The sequence below is a fragment of the Vitis vinifera genome, chromosome 8 (assembly GCF_030704535.1).
Source record: "Vitis vinifera cultivar Pinot Noir 40024 chromosome 8, ASM3070453v1".
Taxonomy (NCBI): domain Eukaryota; kingdom Viridiplantae; phylum Streptophyta; class Magnoliopsida; order Vitales; family Vitaceae; genus Vitis; species Vitis vinifera.
The window spans coordinates 19,042,680-19,057,595 of record NC_081812.1 but is presented as its reverse complement, the minus strand read 5'-3'; the positions used below and the strand labels follow the sequence as shown (position 1 = coordinate 19,057,595).

General features: G+C 39.1%; 2 protein-coding genes across 3 annotated transcripts; one reads left to right on the top strand and one right to left on the bottom strand.

Moving 5' to 3' along the window:
• The first annotated feature begins 340 nt into the window (after positions 1-340).
• LOC100251089 (polyadenylation and cleavage factor homolog 4) lies at positions 341-9,220 on the top strand. Of its 2 annotated transcripts, XM_010655739.3 has the most exons (7): positions 341-1,098; positions 3,404-3,505; positions 3,811-4,071; positions 5,292-5,411; positions 5,490-5,930; positions 6,610-8,568; positions 8,981-9,220. In XM_010655739.3, the coding sequence occupies exons 1-7, from the start codon at positions 736-738 to the stop codon at positions 8,993-8,995; spliced, it is 3,261 nt and encodes a 1,086-aa protein (XP_010654041.1). In that variant the 5' UTR covers positions 341-735; the 3' UTR covers positions 8,996-9,220. The 2 variants fall into 2 exon arrangements, with proteins under 2 accessions (XP_010654041.1, XP_059595171.1); XM_059739188.1 differs by lacking the exon at positions 8,981-9,220 and having other exon boundaries at positions 349-1,098; positions 6,610-8,832.
• A 1,650-nt stretch (positions 9,221-10,870) lies between these two features.
• LOC100853778 (putative phytosulfokines 6) lies at positions 10,871-11,722 on the bottom strand. The gene is made up of 3 exons (XM_003632705.4): positions 11,423-11,722; positions 11,259-11,326; positions 10,871-11,122 (listed from the first exon to the last, which is right to left on the bottom strand). Exons 1-3 carry the CDS (start codon positions 11,517-11,519, stop codon positions 11,015-11,017), a joined length of 273 nt encoding a protein of 90 aa, XP_003632753.1. The 5' UTR covers positions 11,520-11,722; the 3' UTR covers positions 10,871-11,014.
• Positions 11,723-14,916: the final 3,194 nt, after the last annotated feature.

The following is a 14,916-nucleotide window of genomic DNA, read 5'->3' as shown; positions in this document are numbered from 1 at the left end:
CTCACTTTCAAAATATTGCATTTATATCACAAAAATTTAATTGACTTTTTCTTTATTTTTCTTTTCATTTTAATTGCAATGGCAAAAATAAAATTTTCCATTAATAGAAGCTATTCATCTTCCTTGTTTACATACACTTTTGCGTTGATGAGAGTCCAAATTGAAATCTAACCAAACCCAATCCCAACCCAACATTTGCCTAAAATAGTCAGCCCAATCCCGCCTGGGTCAACCCAATTGGCACACCGTATGAGGGCCAACCCTAGCCCAGGAGACGGGCCCTTCCGCTTGTCGACCTCCCTCGTGATTCCGTGCTGACGGTCCAAAGCGCGCTCACACACATATGCGATGCATCCGATAATAAATAATAGGCAACTGAGCAGCAGTGAAACCAAGGGCCAAACAGAAAAGACCCCCTTATTTTGCTTCTCGACTCCAGCACTGCACTCTTCTTTCCAATCTTATCCCATCGTTCCAACACTCAAAACTGTCGAGTTTGGAGTTTGCTTTATCTCATTTTCCCATCAATTCTCTATGTATATACCTACTAGGGTTAGGGTTCTTATTTCTAGGGTTTCTAATTTCCATTTACTGTTTGAGTGAACTACTTACTGTTGTCAATTTCTACTATGATATTGTTTTTGTTTTTTTAATTTTGTTTGTTTCCATGTAATGTAACGAGAACAATTTGGGTTAGGGTTAGGATTTGATCTTTTTCTTTTCTTTTTTGTGGTTATGGAAATGGAAAGTTCTCGTAGATCCTTTGATAGATCGAGAGAGCCGGGCTTCAAGAAACCTCGATTGGCCGAAGAAGCCGAGCGCGGTCCGAACCCTAACGGCCGGCCGTTTCCTCAACGACCCGGAGCGGCTCCGGCGGCGTCGAGGCTTAAAACTAATGAAAGAGATGTAGACAGGGATGATTTGGGTCGCGGACTTTATCAGCAGCAGCATCAAGAGCTTGTGACTCAGTACAAGACTGCACTCGCGGAGCTGACATTCAATTCAAAACCGATCATTACCAATTTGACGATAATTGCAGGGGAGAACCTACATGCTGCCAAGGCCATAGCTGCAACTGTCTGCACTAACATTCTCGAGGTGATTCCGGTTTATACTGTCTGGCTGTTTGTGTGTTCAATTCGATGATATCTATGGCTATTTGTAAGGAAAAAATGCGATAGCCAAAAAAAAAAAAAAAAAAAAAAGACAAAAAAAAAAACTTTTATTTATTTATATTTTTTTTTCCGAAGTTTAAATAGTGTTATGATCTGTGCCTTTTACCCAATTTTTTTTGGTGAAATAGCGAGCCTAAATTGTAAATGCTGCTGGGATTAATGAATTATCTCTGTTTTTCAGATCAATTCACGGGCCCCTTCTAGTATGTTACTGTTATGGATTTCTAATGTTCATAAAGATGCTGGAGTTTCTATGTCCTTGTAATTTTGGTGGGGATGGGAATGGTTTTGGTAGCTATGTATTCATCGAGTTGTTGTTTTTAAATTGAAAGAGATAATTTCAACTAACCATGCGCTTGAATCCATGTCCATAATCTTGATGTGATGTCAATGAATCAGTTGTGAGGAGACAATGAGCACTAACAGATGGATGCATTAATAATAAATAAAGAGTGCAATCATGCCTGATTAAAAAGCATTACATGACAAACCAGAGCAAAAGTTAAATATTAGTGCTTTGGCCAGCGTTTTGCACCATTTGGTTTTGTCATCACAAGAATTTGTGGGCTTCTGTGTGTCTTTCACTCTCTGCCTTCATCCATTCACAGCTTTCCCTTCGTGCAACTTATTCCAACTGAGGAAGCACTTTTTAGTTGCTTGCAATTGGCTATGGTATGTGTCAGATAACTTCACATCTCTTGCTTGTGCTAATTCAGTTATCAGCTGAGCAGCAACTGATAATGGTTGGTCAGTATACTGTAGCAGGAAACATGGAAGACATACTTTTGTATTGACTATGCAACACAGGATTAGCATGGATGTTAAGCAGCCTTGCAAGCACATTCTTTATATTGGATTTGAAGAGAGTTGTCATTGGCTTGTAGTTTCTAGTTCATAGCAGGTCTTGAACTATGATAGAATCAGATGAATCCATTTTGTCTTTGCTTTTGTCCAGCTGAGTGCTGATTTTCAATTTTTTTTTAAAATACAATAAGATAATAAGAAGTATATCCTCAAGAGTGCAGAATCATCACAACTAGCCTAGGTAATGGGACAAGACAATGGCAGACTCTGCTCCAAGTGGAATGTGCCTGTTCTAGTATTTTTCTTCCTATTTGTTTGTTACTGGTGGAATGTTAGCTTGTTCTCTTATTTTTTATTTCTTGATTTCCTCTGAATAGGCTCAGCTATGGTTTTGATTAAATTGTGATACTCGGCGAGAAATTGAGAGTGGATGATAAGCACAGCAGTTGATTTGATTTTGATTGTGACATTTTTGCTATATGAGTTGTTTGTGTAATCATAGTTCATGTAGTTCACTTTCTACTCTCAAAGTTATTGGAGAGAGTGGAAAACTCCTTCGTCTCTTCTCAATTTGAAATTGTTATGCTAGATTTATATATATATATATATTTCCAATATTTGGGAGGCATGATTGTGCATGAAAATTGTCAGGTTTCTTTTATTTTGGCTGGAAGTAATCTACTACTTCCATGTGACTGACCAGGTCTGTAGCCGACTTTAAGTGCATGAGAAGCTGAAGTCAATACCTTCTGAAGTGTCTGTGATTGATAAATTTTCTTATGTTTGTTCACTCCTAGAAGTGAGAATCATCACTAAATTGGTTCAGGGATAGCTTCCAAGATTTGCTTGAACTTGAGGATGATATTTTAAAATGCTAGAGAGGTTTGAGTACTTATTAACGTTATGTGAAAATTTTCACTAGAAGGTGGACTTCTATTCTTTTGATGTGAAATGCTGATGAAATAGCTGATCTTTGTAAGAAAAATATGGAAACATGTGGAATATATGAAAAACATTGGTTATTATAGAAGGTAACAGAAAGATAACTTCATTTTAGGATTGCAATGTAGGACTCACTTGTCTTTATTGTGATGAATCTTCATATGTTGGTTGGTGCATGATAGGGCATGCTATATGTGATCTTCAGTTCTAATGAAAACAAAACCTTTGTTTGTTTTCATTTTTTGTTATTTGCTCTAAGGTTCTGCTTAACTAAAAGTAGATCATTTCCGATGTTTTACTATTTTCTTGATCTGCTTTCAATTTATATACTCTTCTAAAAGGTTTGAAAGATCTACTGGTTGCAACACTCTACTTTCTTTGTTTTCTGGCAACTGCTTCTGGGCTTGCAGTTTTATGTCCTCTATTTGTTTGAAGAAATTTGGCGGTGACATATCGTAGCTCATCATACAAATACTTTGCAGGTTCCTAGTGAGCAAAAGCTGCCATCTCTCTATCTTTTAGATAGCATTGTGAAGAATATTGGAAGAGATTATATCAAATATTTTGCTGCCAGACTGCCTGAGGTTAGAATTTTATTCCATGTGTGGTCTATAATTACTTGATGTGTCCCTATGATAAATAATGCATATTTTATGCTGTTGTTATTTTGTCATACCGACTAGTGAGACATAGACTTTATGAACTCCCCACGTTGGTACATACTTCATGCTATTTCCATGCATTTATCAACCAATCATTTACCTGCTGACTACCAAATAGGCAAATATGAGTAGATATCATTGCAATGCATCTTTGCTTTGTTTATCTGCTATTTCCTGATTCCACTAATATCTCACTTTGGTTTGTAACCTACCTTTTTTTACTCTAGGTATTCTGCAAGGCATATAGACAAGTTGATCCTTCTATACATCCTGGTATGCGGCATCTTTTTGGAACGTGGAAAGGAGTGTTCCCTCTTGCACCACTTCAGATGATCGAGAAAGAACTTGGCTTCCCTCCAGCCATCAATGGGTCATCTCCAGGAATTGCAACATCTAGGTCTGATTCTCAGTCACAACGGCCACCACACAGTATTCATGTAAATCCAAAGTATTTAGAGGCACGGCAACGTCTTCAGCAGTCGAGCAGGGTGAGTGATGATTTACAATGGTGTAGAATCATATTGAGCAATATTAGTGGCTGAGCAGTGTTAGCTATCAAAAAAGAAAAAAAAAAGGGTGGCAGAGCTGTTTGTTGAGTCAATGATAAAATCCAAGCACCGGAAAGTGATGGAAGCAATAAAAACTGCTCTGCAATATGCCAATATCGATGCTCTAAATATTTCTTATTTAAATGTGTTTAACATTATTTTCTGGTGCACATACTCAATAACCTGATGATTGTTTTCTTATGTTAAATAGAAGGTTTTTGAACTGACTATGGTGCTGGGTTCAATATGCTCAAACCACCATATCATATCATACACGTTGACTGTATGATTTTATTGAAAAAGAAAATATTGCACTTGCTAGGTCATCTGAAAGTCATGCTGTGAAGATTATGCCTAAATGGTGAAGTATTGGTTGCCACAGTTTCATTAAGAGAGGAAAAGAGTGCTCTATTTGTGGGGGGCATTTTACTCCTCAACGAGGATGGCAGACAATTATTTGTCCTCAGCTACTACATCTGGATGTGTTGGAGAGAGGCACCTCAATAGATGAGGCCCTGAGCACACTTTTTGGTCTTGAACTAAAACTGCATGGTGGGTTAGGGCTTTTTGTGTTTTGAGCCATCATCCTCAAGGGGATGTTTGCCCAAAACAAAGCCCTTTTGCTGCAAACTCAATAGATCTTTGGCGTGGACTAGTTGAATGATTGTCTATTTGATGATTTCAATGGGAAAAGTTTAGACGAAAAGTTGAAAATTTACATCTTTGGTCTCTCTTTTCTTTGTTATTAGATTTCAAGCATCTTGATGGTCCATCCTAGTAGACTTGTTTTCCTTGTTGGAATGTAATTCTCCAAATCATAGATCAGGGTATGCATATGAAAGGGGCCAATTGATGGGTTGGTTTTAAATATCCATTTTGGTGAACCTCTATTTTGTTGATCTGTAGCTGGCAAATTGATTTATAGTTTGTAAATGAATGAGTGTGTGCCTTAAATTTGCAGCAGGGCCTCTCTCTATTGTATGTTTTGTATAAACTGTTGCTTGCCTGAGCCCATTGAAGATGGATGGTTCTACTTAGTCTAAGAAGTTTCTGTGAAAAGACTAATTTCAGTTTCTTTATTTCTGATTAATCATCAATACAAACTTTAAAGATACTGATCTAGTATTTATGTTTTTTATGCCTGGCTTTCTCGGATAAAGACAAAAGGAGCAGCCAATGATGTTACTGGGACCATGGTCAACTCCACTGAGGATGCGGATAGGTTAGACAGAACAGCCGGTATCAATGCTGGAAGGCCATGGGATGATCTTCCGGCTAAGGTGCTTATATTTCATTTGACTTCTTGTTTTTCATGTTCTTAATGTCTCCCTAAAATTTCTCATTGGGGTAATTTTCAGAGCATCCAGCATTCTCACAGAGAAGCAATAGGTGAGCTGGTCGAGAAGAAAATTGGTGCACCATATGGAGATTATGAATATGGTACTGATCTTTCAAGGAATCCTGGCTTGGGAATTGGTAGACCCAGCGAGCAAGGACATGACAAACCTTGGTATAAAGCTGGTGGTAGGGTTGTGGAGACATTTTCCAGCCAAAGAAATGGTTTTGATATCAAGCATGGATTTCCAAATTACCCAGCACCCAGATCTGCAAATGCTGATGCACATCTACAGCCTACACAGAGTACTGTAAATAGAAGCAATTCTGGGATGTCTAGGAGCTGGAAGAACTCTGAGGAAGAGGAATACATGTGGGACGACATGAACTCTAAAATGACAGAGCATAGTGCAGCCAATCACTCAAAGAAAGATCGTTGGACTCCTGATGATTCCGAGAAATTGGTAGGCTTACTAAAATAAATCCTAAAAACTGAGCTTCTAGTCCCCGCCTCATTGTTTCAATAAAAGTAAATTAAATGGAGGCAAAGATTAAAATCATAAAATTAGAGTCACTTATCCTTGAATTCTTTATGGATGCTTAATACTGCTCCATATTGCTTGTTAATGATTTGACAAAAGATAACTCCAGCTATCAATACAGGGTGTACAGGGTATCACATCACACTTGCTTAGAGTAAAATGGGAGTGTTTGACCTGTTGTTTCTTGATAACTAGGTGCACAAGATTCTGTGTCTGAAGATAAACATCACTGGCGACTTGAACATGTTGATTTGTCTACTTCACTAGGGTCATCAATGTTGTTAGGATTTGATTGGGACATTGGCCATTGCTGGGTGAATGGTGAAAGTCTCAAGCTACCAAATGAAAATGCATAGATATGAATCTTGAGAGTTGCCACTTCATGTAAAAAACATGGAGGTCAAGACTCTATCCAAGTCACCCCTCCCAGGCCTCTCTTGGTGTGATTGGCATGGGGTAACAGCTTATTGTTATGACCAAGTGCAGCACCTATCCTTAATTGAAAATGCTACAAAATGTTAATCATAGTAATGATGAACATATCTTGACTTTTTGAAAATTTCATTCAGTATTTTAACTAACTTACATATGCTATGTGTAGGATTTTGAAAACCAGCTTCAGAAACCACAAAGCATATATGATGTTGGGTCAAGTGTTGACAGAGAAACTTCCACTGATTCAATGTCCTCAGAACAGAGAGAACAGGGAGCTTTTGGGCACAGGATGTCATCACTGTGGCCATTACAGGAGCCACATTCTACAGATGGACTGAAACATTCAGGCACCAGTACACTTATTTTAGGTCATTCAGAAGGCTACCCTACTGTCAGTGGGTTGTCAACAAGTGCAAGTTCTTCTCTGGCGAGGACAGGCCTTAGACCACTGATGGGGTCATCTCATGCTGGAGCATCAGGTTTTGGGTTTTTGACAAATGCTAGTTCAGGGTCTACTACTGGCACTGTTGGACAACAACGGCTTCAGTCTGTAGGAGCTGCATCACCATCTGGACAGTCACCAATGCACCAGCCAGACCATCTACCAGTTCATTCTTTGCCGCTCCCTGATATAAAAGCCTCTCAATTTTCAGGACAGTTCAACATAGGGTCTCATAAGCAATTTACTCTTGACGCTTTGCCTAAACTAATTCAGAAGGCGCAGCTAGGTGACTTGCAAAAATTGCTTCCCCATAATTTGCAGAGTTTATCTCCTGCAGTGCCATCTGTTCCAATAAGGCACCATGCTCCCTTTTCACCACAGCTACAGCCAGACCCCTTGCAGCCTGAACCTTCTGGTCAAGCGCAGAAAACATCACTACCTCAAACCTCAATCTTTGAAGCTCCCTCAACAATAGAGAATCCTGTGTTAGAGCATTCAAATTATCCTGCTGCAGAAAGTACAGGAAAGTTGAGCACAAGTAATTTGTTGGCCGCAGTTATGAAGAGTGGGATACTATCTAACAGTTCTGTTTCTGGTAGCATTCCTAAAACGAGTTTTCAGGATACAGGGGCAGTGCTACAGTCTGTTATTCAGCCTCCTTTACCGAGCGGACCTCCTCCTGCCCAGTTCACATCCTCAGGACCTAGGGTTGCAACAGCATCTCTATCAGGTCCCTCCCATGATAGCAAATCCGCCTCAAATCTTTCTCAGAGAAAGGTAGAGCGGCCGCCATTGCCACCTGGTCCCCCACCGCCTTCTTCTCTTGCAGGCAGTGGATTACCACAATCTTCAAATGTTACGAGTAATGCATCAAACCCCATTGCTAATCTCTTAAGCTCCTTAGTTGCTAAGGGCTTGATATCTGCATCAAAAACAGAGTCATCAACTCATGTGCCAACTCAGATGCCTGCTCGGCTTCAGAACCAGAGTGCAGGCATTTCTACCATTAGTCCCATACCAGTTTCCTCAGTTTCAGTTGCATCTTCTGTTCCTCTTTCATCTACTATGGATGCGGTTTCTCACACTGAGCCTGCTGCTAAAGCCTCTGTTGCTGTAACACAATCCACCTCAGTGGAGGTAAAAAACCTCATAGGATTTGAGTTTAAGTCAGATATAATTCGGGAGTCACATCCATCAGTTATAAGTGAACTCTTTGATGACCTTCCACATCAGTGCAGCATATGTGGCCTTCGGCTTAAACTTAGAGAACGACTTGATAGACATTTGGAGTGGCATGCTTTGAAAAAGTCTGAGCCAAATGGTCTAAATAGAGCATCAAGGAGTTGGTTTGTAAACTCAGGTGAATGGATAGCCGAAGTTGCAGGATTTCCAACTGAAGCTAAGTCCACTAGTCCGGCAGGAGAGTCTGGGAAACCTTTGGAGACGAGTGAGCAGATGGTTCCTGCAGATGAAAATCAGTGTGTATGTGTTTTGTGTGGTGAAGTGTTTGAAGATTTTTATAGTCAAGAAATGGATAAATGGATGTTCAGAGGAGCTGTGAAGATGACTGTTCCGTCCCAAGGTGGTGAGCTAGGAACTAAAAATCAGGGTCCTATCGTGCATGCTGATTGTATAACAGAAAGTTCTGTTCATGATTTGGGACTGGCTTGTGATATTAAAGTGGTAAGACTCTTTCTTTAAACAGGATACACTGAAAAGATGTCTGCAAGTCTGACCTTTAAGATTTCTTACATGTGCAACTAATTGGGGGCTTTTTGATATGCCTAACCTGATGACACTCTTGACATTTGCCTTCTGGATGAGACCTGTACAAATGGTGTGTCTCCATCCTCATTCCTTATCTTTGCAATGCTTGAAGTGTGGGGTGGGGATTTTGTCCGGTATTCTATCATATAGCTTTAGTGCTAGCTAAACTGGGCCATTTTATTGCTGCTTTTTCTCTCACTGAACCCTTTCCTGACACACATCCCTTCACCTTTTTCTTTCCCTCTTTTCTTGTGAACCAAATATTGCTGCTTTGGAAATTCTATGGCTCATTCTGATGGATGATTTATGGTCTTATTTATTTTGGCAGGAAAAAGATCCATAATGCTTAAGGTAAAAATGAAACCACCATAATGCAGGTGCATTGGGTCGAGGCCAACAGAGAAAAAGCCAGGTTTACTAATAGCTTTTATGTGCATGGTCCTTTCATGCTAATTCACCTGTGCTTTGAAATGGCGCTAGAGCTGCCTACTTGTTCTTGATCTCCAAAAAAAAAAATTTTGAATTTATATTTTGAAAGAATATATAAATGCCAGTTGGTTTGCACCTATTTCTTGTCTAATGTGATTCATGTGATGTTCCTTTATGTTTGTTTTTTTATTTTTCACATTGTTGAAGCGGGTTATTGCATGATTTGTGCATTTTGATCTAGCATCATAAAGAGAATCACTGCAGCCCATCTTCATTCAGCTTCAAAATGGGCAGAAGCCATGCCATTGTAATAATACTCAAATAGTAATGGAGTTTGCAGTTGTCTTGTTTTGGAGGTTTTAGAATTGTTTATTGGACCATTGTTTTTCTTGGAGTACGCTGTGTCTGAAACAAGAGTGGACACTATTATTTTACTTAACTGGTTTTTGAGAACAAAATTATTCTTGATTGGTCTTATGGCATTTGATGAATTGGTGTTGCATTGATCTTACTTTTCTGTTGGTGTTAATTTTTAACTTTGACACATTTGTAAACTCGGAAGAATGATCCATGCAGAGCAATCCCTTGAGAAGTATGGGTTTTGCATTTCATGGGGCAAGGTGGTTTCAAGGTTTTATTGCTTTGCCAAAGTTCTTGCCTGGAAAACTTGGCAACCTCATTGTACTAGCTGCTAATTTGTGTAATTGGCAGCTTTAATTTGTTGTTCAGTTGGTATGTGGCATACTTTTACTTAATGTTATGGACGAGTTTCCAGATAGGTGACAATACTTATCAAAACAAAAAAAAAAAACGTTTCCAGATAGGTGACAAGTTCTCACTATCATTACCTGTCCAAATTAATGAGGCGTAGCGATGGATGGCTAGTTTTCAGAATTGTCACCCAGTGTTGGGGCATATCGTGCATCTCTATGGGTTTTCATGTTGCTCTTTCTTGCATTATGTCTGTTTTTCTGCTCATTTTACATCAAAATCATGTCTTCTCACGGGTTCTCACTGGATGTTGATACAAGTATATAATAGAACTAAAGCCTCAGTGCAATTGGATGGAAGGTTATTTATCAAGTGTGAAGGGTTTTTGCAGTTGCTTGCTTCCTTTAGCTCTTGATGAATGGGTTGTTTTGTTGGGAAATGTTTGTTGGCAACATTTGATCATTTGATCATTTGATGAATGGGTAGTTAGACATGATGGAAGCTCATGCACCAGAAAGCAACATTTGATCATTTTTCTTTGGTTTTGAAATTGCTATTATTGTTTTACTAGTGAGAATATAAAATTGTCTGTTTTTTCTGCCATTGTTACTCTGCTTGAATCCTTAAGATTATCACTTAGAAAAACCTTAACAATCCCTTGGAAGGTGGCTTAGTGGATTTAAAGTGAAGTGTAGCCGTGTGGGTGCTTATTCCTTCAAATAAACTTGAACAAATCTTAAAAAATAAAAGAGAAAGAAAGGGAAAAAAAATTGCCATGCTGGTACAAAGCGTTCTGAACTAGTGAAAATTTCAGTGAAAATAACAAAAACGATAATTTCCCATTGGAACTTGAAATAACTTGGAAGTTGATCCCTAATTATCGGGTGCCTACAGTGTTTTGTAGACTTGAATTGTAACAAACAAGCATGAACGACAGAGGGATCACAACTTCAGTGCACAAACTTCCTCCGAGTTTCCGCCCCCAAGTCATTCACCCTTTGCCCGAGGCTATAAGTTTCCATCCGGCGGGGGAAAATTCTTACATATTAATATTAACATCAAATAGGACAACAGAGTGTAACACTTCCAAGTCTCATCTTACTGTAATTTTATATATCTATATGTTCATACATACACCAATTTATTTAGCAGTAACTTTCATATGTAAGTTCCAATTCAAAGAAGCCGTGGAACTGAAGTTCGTGTCCTCTGTACAGAAATCTTAAGGCTTATGATGTTGGGTATAAATGTAATCCAAGTGAGCCTCTGCCACCATCCTTCTCTTCAGACATTCTTCATCATTCTCATGACATTTTTCCAACCCCATCAGCTGCTCAAAAGATAGAAAAGCACCCAAATGAGAAAAAAGTAGCGGAGGAACAACAATCAGAAAAAGATACAAAAGAAAAAAAATATATGTTCAATAATAAGAAAGAAGAGCACAATTCTGAGCAAAATATTCTCACATTCAGCACATCCTCCCCTTTTGATGTACCTGCATGAGTCATCCACTCACCCATCACCACCTGCTCATCTGTAAATCCCGTAAAATCATTAAAGATTCGTCAAAATGGATGACAGGGAAGGGGGAAAAGGCAGGATGATCAGAAAAGAAACCTGGGGTTAGTACCTTGTTTTGTTGCAAGGAGACGCGCAGATCCTGAGTAGGAGTAGAGAAGAAAAAGAAAGAGAGTGAAGATAATAAACACCCAGGAATTTTGCTTCATTTTGCGTGTGAAAGAGGGGAGGGGTTCAGGCCTCAGGGTATGGGGAAGGTGGTGCAAATGGCTCGTATAAATAGCAGTATAAGGCTGCTGCGATCAGTCACTCCCACAATGAAAACCCCCAAAACAATGCAGTTACGACCTACAACACTGCACATGGACCCCACCCACTGCCCACTCCTACCCTCTTTGCCTTTCTCGCATATCCTCATGTGACAAGGGTACTATATATATATTCCACAGTATATATCTCAAGTCACTTTCATGGCTGTCCTCATCAACTTCAAAACCAATCAAACAGAGAAGCTCCATACAGAAAAAAGAGCAAGCAAGAGAGAGCCCTCACGCTTTTTCTCTCCCTCTATATCTCTGAGGCTCCTGAAGGGATTTACCCAAGGTCAGCAAGTAAACCTCTGGACTGCCATCGCTGACAGCTGTTTTCCACCCCTATCCCAACTGTTACATGCTTTACACGAGTTCTCTGACTCCTTTTTCGCATTCTGTAAATGCTTTTTCCCATACCTTTTCTGTTTTTAAATGCTTTTCAGGATAGTCTTCATCTTCCCTTCTCACAGCCTTTGTGCTTCCTCCATTTATTCATTATATCAATATCGGATCATGAACATCATGCCCTTGTGCTAAGATCTCAAGATGTCAGTATGTCCGTTGAGAAAAGTGAGAGATTAAGTAAAAATCTAAAATCTATCAAATCCAATTAAAATTGTTTGGACATGTAGTCATGATATCTAACATGTCCATGTTTTGGTGCATTTAGGTAGAGATTCCCTTTTTCTTCCTTTGTATTGGTAAGTTGTCTGATAGTAGTGTTGAATTTTAAATCGTTTATAATTGGTTAATCTATTGATTTAGAGAAGAGGATTTGCATGAATCCTGGACTGAATTTTTACTCTTTACCATTACCTGTTGCCATCAATACATTTAGAAGTATGCTTAGTCAAATGGCGGGTGCTTAGTCCAGCGACAGGCGAAGGAAGAAAGCACCATAGTTTCTGTTCCTATTGACTTGGGATCAAAACAAGACAATATAAAAGGTAGTGTTAGTACAACGTCCACCATTATTTCTGCATAGACTATGGAAGACTGAGAAACCCAGAAACGTATGCTGAATAGACTGCACTGCCTTTCATAAACACACATCAATTTCGTTTCTTTTCTTTTAACATTGTTGAGATGGTCTGACTCAAGATAAATGACTAAAACTCAGGTAGGTTCAGTTCATTTATCTGACGTTGGAAAAATTTTCAAACTATGGATGTAACTCCGGAAGTATTGGTCAACCTTTTTACAAGATGCAAACGTCATTAATGAAATCATCATGCATAATTGCATGGGTCCTTTCAGTCACTTCATTTGGAGTTGAAATGACACTGGGATTTCCGTCCGTTCATGTTGAATTCACACGACAATAATCCAAGCCCCACAGTAGGAATTTTGTGGTAGTGTCATTATTAACCAGTCGCCAACCCTGTATGTATTGTTAATTTTGATTAACATTATGATGTTGACCTAGAAGCTGAACCAACTGTTTAAACTTTGAATCTGGCCTTTCAATTACTATTAGGATGTGTCGACATGAAATAACGTTTATCATACACCACAAATCAATAAAGCTTGCATCTCTCTCATGGGGGCTTTTCTTCCACATTAAGTATACAAATCAGTAACGTTTTTTCCCAGAGGAGACTATTTCAGCGGTTGAGATAGAAAGTGGCCATGATGCTACCTGTGATCTGCATTTGTATTATTAGTAAATGACAATTAGACCTAGAAGATATCAAGGTTTAAAGTAGGCTTGTCCCTCGTGAGTAGCCCTCATTCTTTGGGGGATTGAAAATGTGGGGAGTGAGAAGTAAAGGCCTAATCAAATGGTGTAGTATCAGTATGTGAGGTCTGCTTGGGGATAATGTGGAGTTATTTCAAATCTTTATTGGGAATTGCTTCCTAATGCGATTAGATGTTTTGTTGGGGAGTGAAGCTTTTGAAACAGGATGAGAAGTAAAAAACAAAAGAAGCACATCTTTACAACCCACTTCTCATTGATTTTTTTTGCTTTGCTTTGCGCCTTGTCATCTCTGCCTCATCAATAAATAGTCGTGCGGGTAAGAAAAAAACTGTATGACATGTGTGCTTGTTTTCTCTCTTTTGTGGTACCAGTACTACCATTGTGGTCTCCTTTGTCAAAAAGAAATATCAGTATGGCAATGGAGACCCTGTTCCTCCTTTTGTACTACCATGACTTTCTTTCGATGTTGGGTATTTTTTATTCAATAGAAGTGTAGCTTTTTGTATTTTCTGTCAAGCATCTCCTCAGCAAATATTAGGTAAGTACAGACATAGAAATTCGAACATGGCATTTCTTTAATTCTTTTAGACATGAGTGGGGAAATGTCTATTTTAAAAAATTACCATGTTTTCATAATTCAAATGCTGTTGGCCCTAGTTTATACTAGTAGTCAAGCAAGGGCCAAAACAACTTTAAGGTCGGTGCTGGAGCATCACCTCAGCTACTCACATGCTCCAAATTACTCGTCCTCTTATCTGTTAGTCGTGAAGGAGAAGCTACAATTGACACTAGGATGGTCAAAAAGATGTTAGAAAAATGAAAATTTGGTTGAGAGGAAAAAGATTGATGTCTATCAAGCTTTCGTTTCTGTGTGTCCGCAGACAAGTTTTGGATTGGACTCTGACGTCCAGTCACCAAGCCCACGCATCTTTTGGATCACGCATGCCAATTTCCACCCCATGGGGTATGGAAATAATTTAAATATGATAAATCTCTCTCTCTCTCTCTCTCTCTTTCTCTGTATGTATATATTGGACCTTCTCAAAGTGAACTATTTCCATATGGACCCATGGGACACAGGTCGAGATATGGGTCGAGATTCTGTGAGCACAGGATTAGTCTCAGTGAGTGAACTTCTGAAGTGAGCCTCGGAAATTCAACTCCTTAATTCACATCGTATGGTCCGGGGCCCAGGGCGGAAAATGCAGAAGCTAAAATACCACATGCTGTTTTTATAAGTAGATGAACTGAAGAACCCCTTTCAGATTCTTTGTTTCCTTTACGCACAAATGATGATTGATGACAACACTAGTTGGGCCCTCTTCTTCGTTTCCGATGAAAAAGATAAGAATAAATAAGTAAAAATTCTTTAATTTTTTCATCTCCCACGTAAAACAGCATATATTTTTTTCTCCGTTCCTTGGTCGCTTCCGGCTACAAGAACAACGCCGTGTGGGCATCGCCGGTGTTTCCTTTTCCCACGGCACCTTTAGGAGTTAAGGCAGTGAAAAAAGTTGAGATTGGGCTTCATCCTCTTTTATTCCCTGCAGTGGCAGTTCGGGCTTTTCCGCCTTCTTTCCGGTGTGTTAAGCTCTT

Excerpts from the sequence above, each read along its gene's own strand:
- LOC100251089 (XM_059739188.1), top strand. The coding sequence starts at position 736 with ATGGAAATGGAAAGTTCTCGTAGATCCTTTGATAGATCGAGAGAGCCG. Across the intron at positions 1,099-3,403 it reads TCTGCACTAACATTCTCGAG|GTTCCTAGTGAGCAAAAGCT; the intron begins GTGATTCCGGTT and ends AATACTTTGCAG. Across the intron at positions 5,412-5,489 it reads GGGATGATCTTCCGGCTAAG|AGCATCCAGCATTCTCACAG; the intron begins GTGCTTATATTT and ends GGTAATTTTCAG.
- LOC100853778 (XM_003632705.4), bottom strand. The coding sequence starts at position 11,519 with ATGAAGCAAAATTCCTGGGTGTTTATTATCTTCACTCTCTTTCTTTTT. Across the intron at positions 11,327-11,422 it reads TCTCCTTGCAACAAAACAAG|ATGAGCAGGTGGTGATGGGT; the intron begins GTACTAACCCCA and ends CGGGATTTACAG. Across the intron at positions 11,123-11,258 it reads AAGGGGAGGATGTGCTGAAT|CTGATGGGGTTGGAAAAATG; the intron begins GTGAGAATATTT and ends TCTTTTGAGCAG.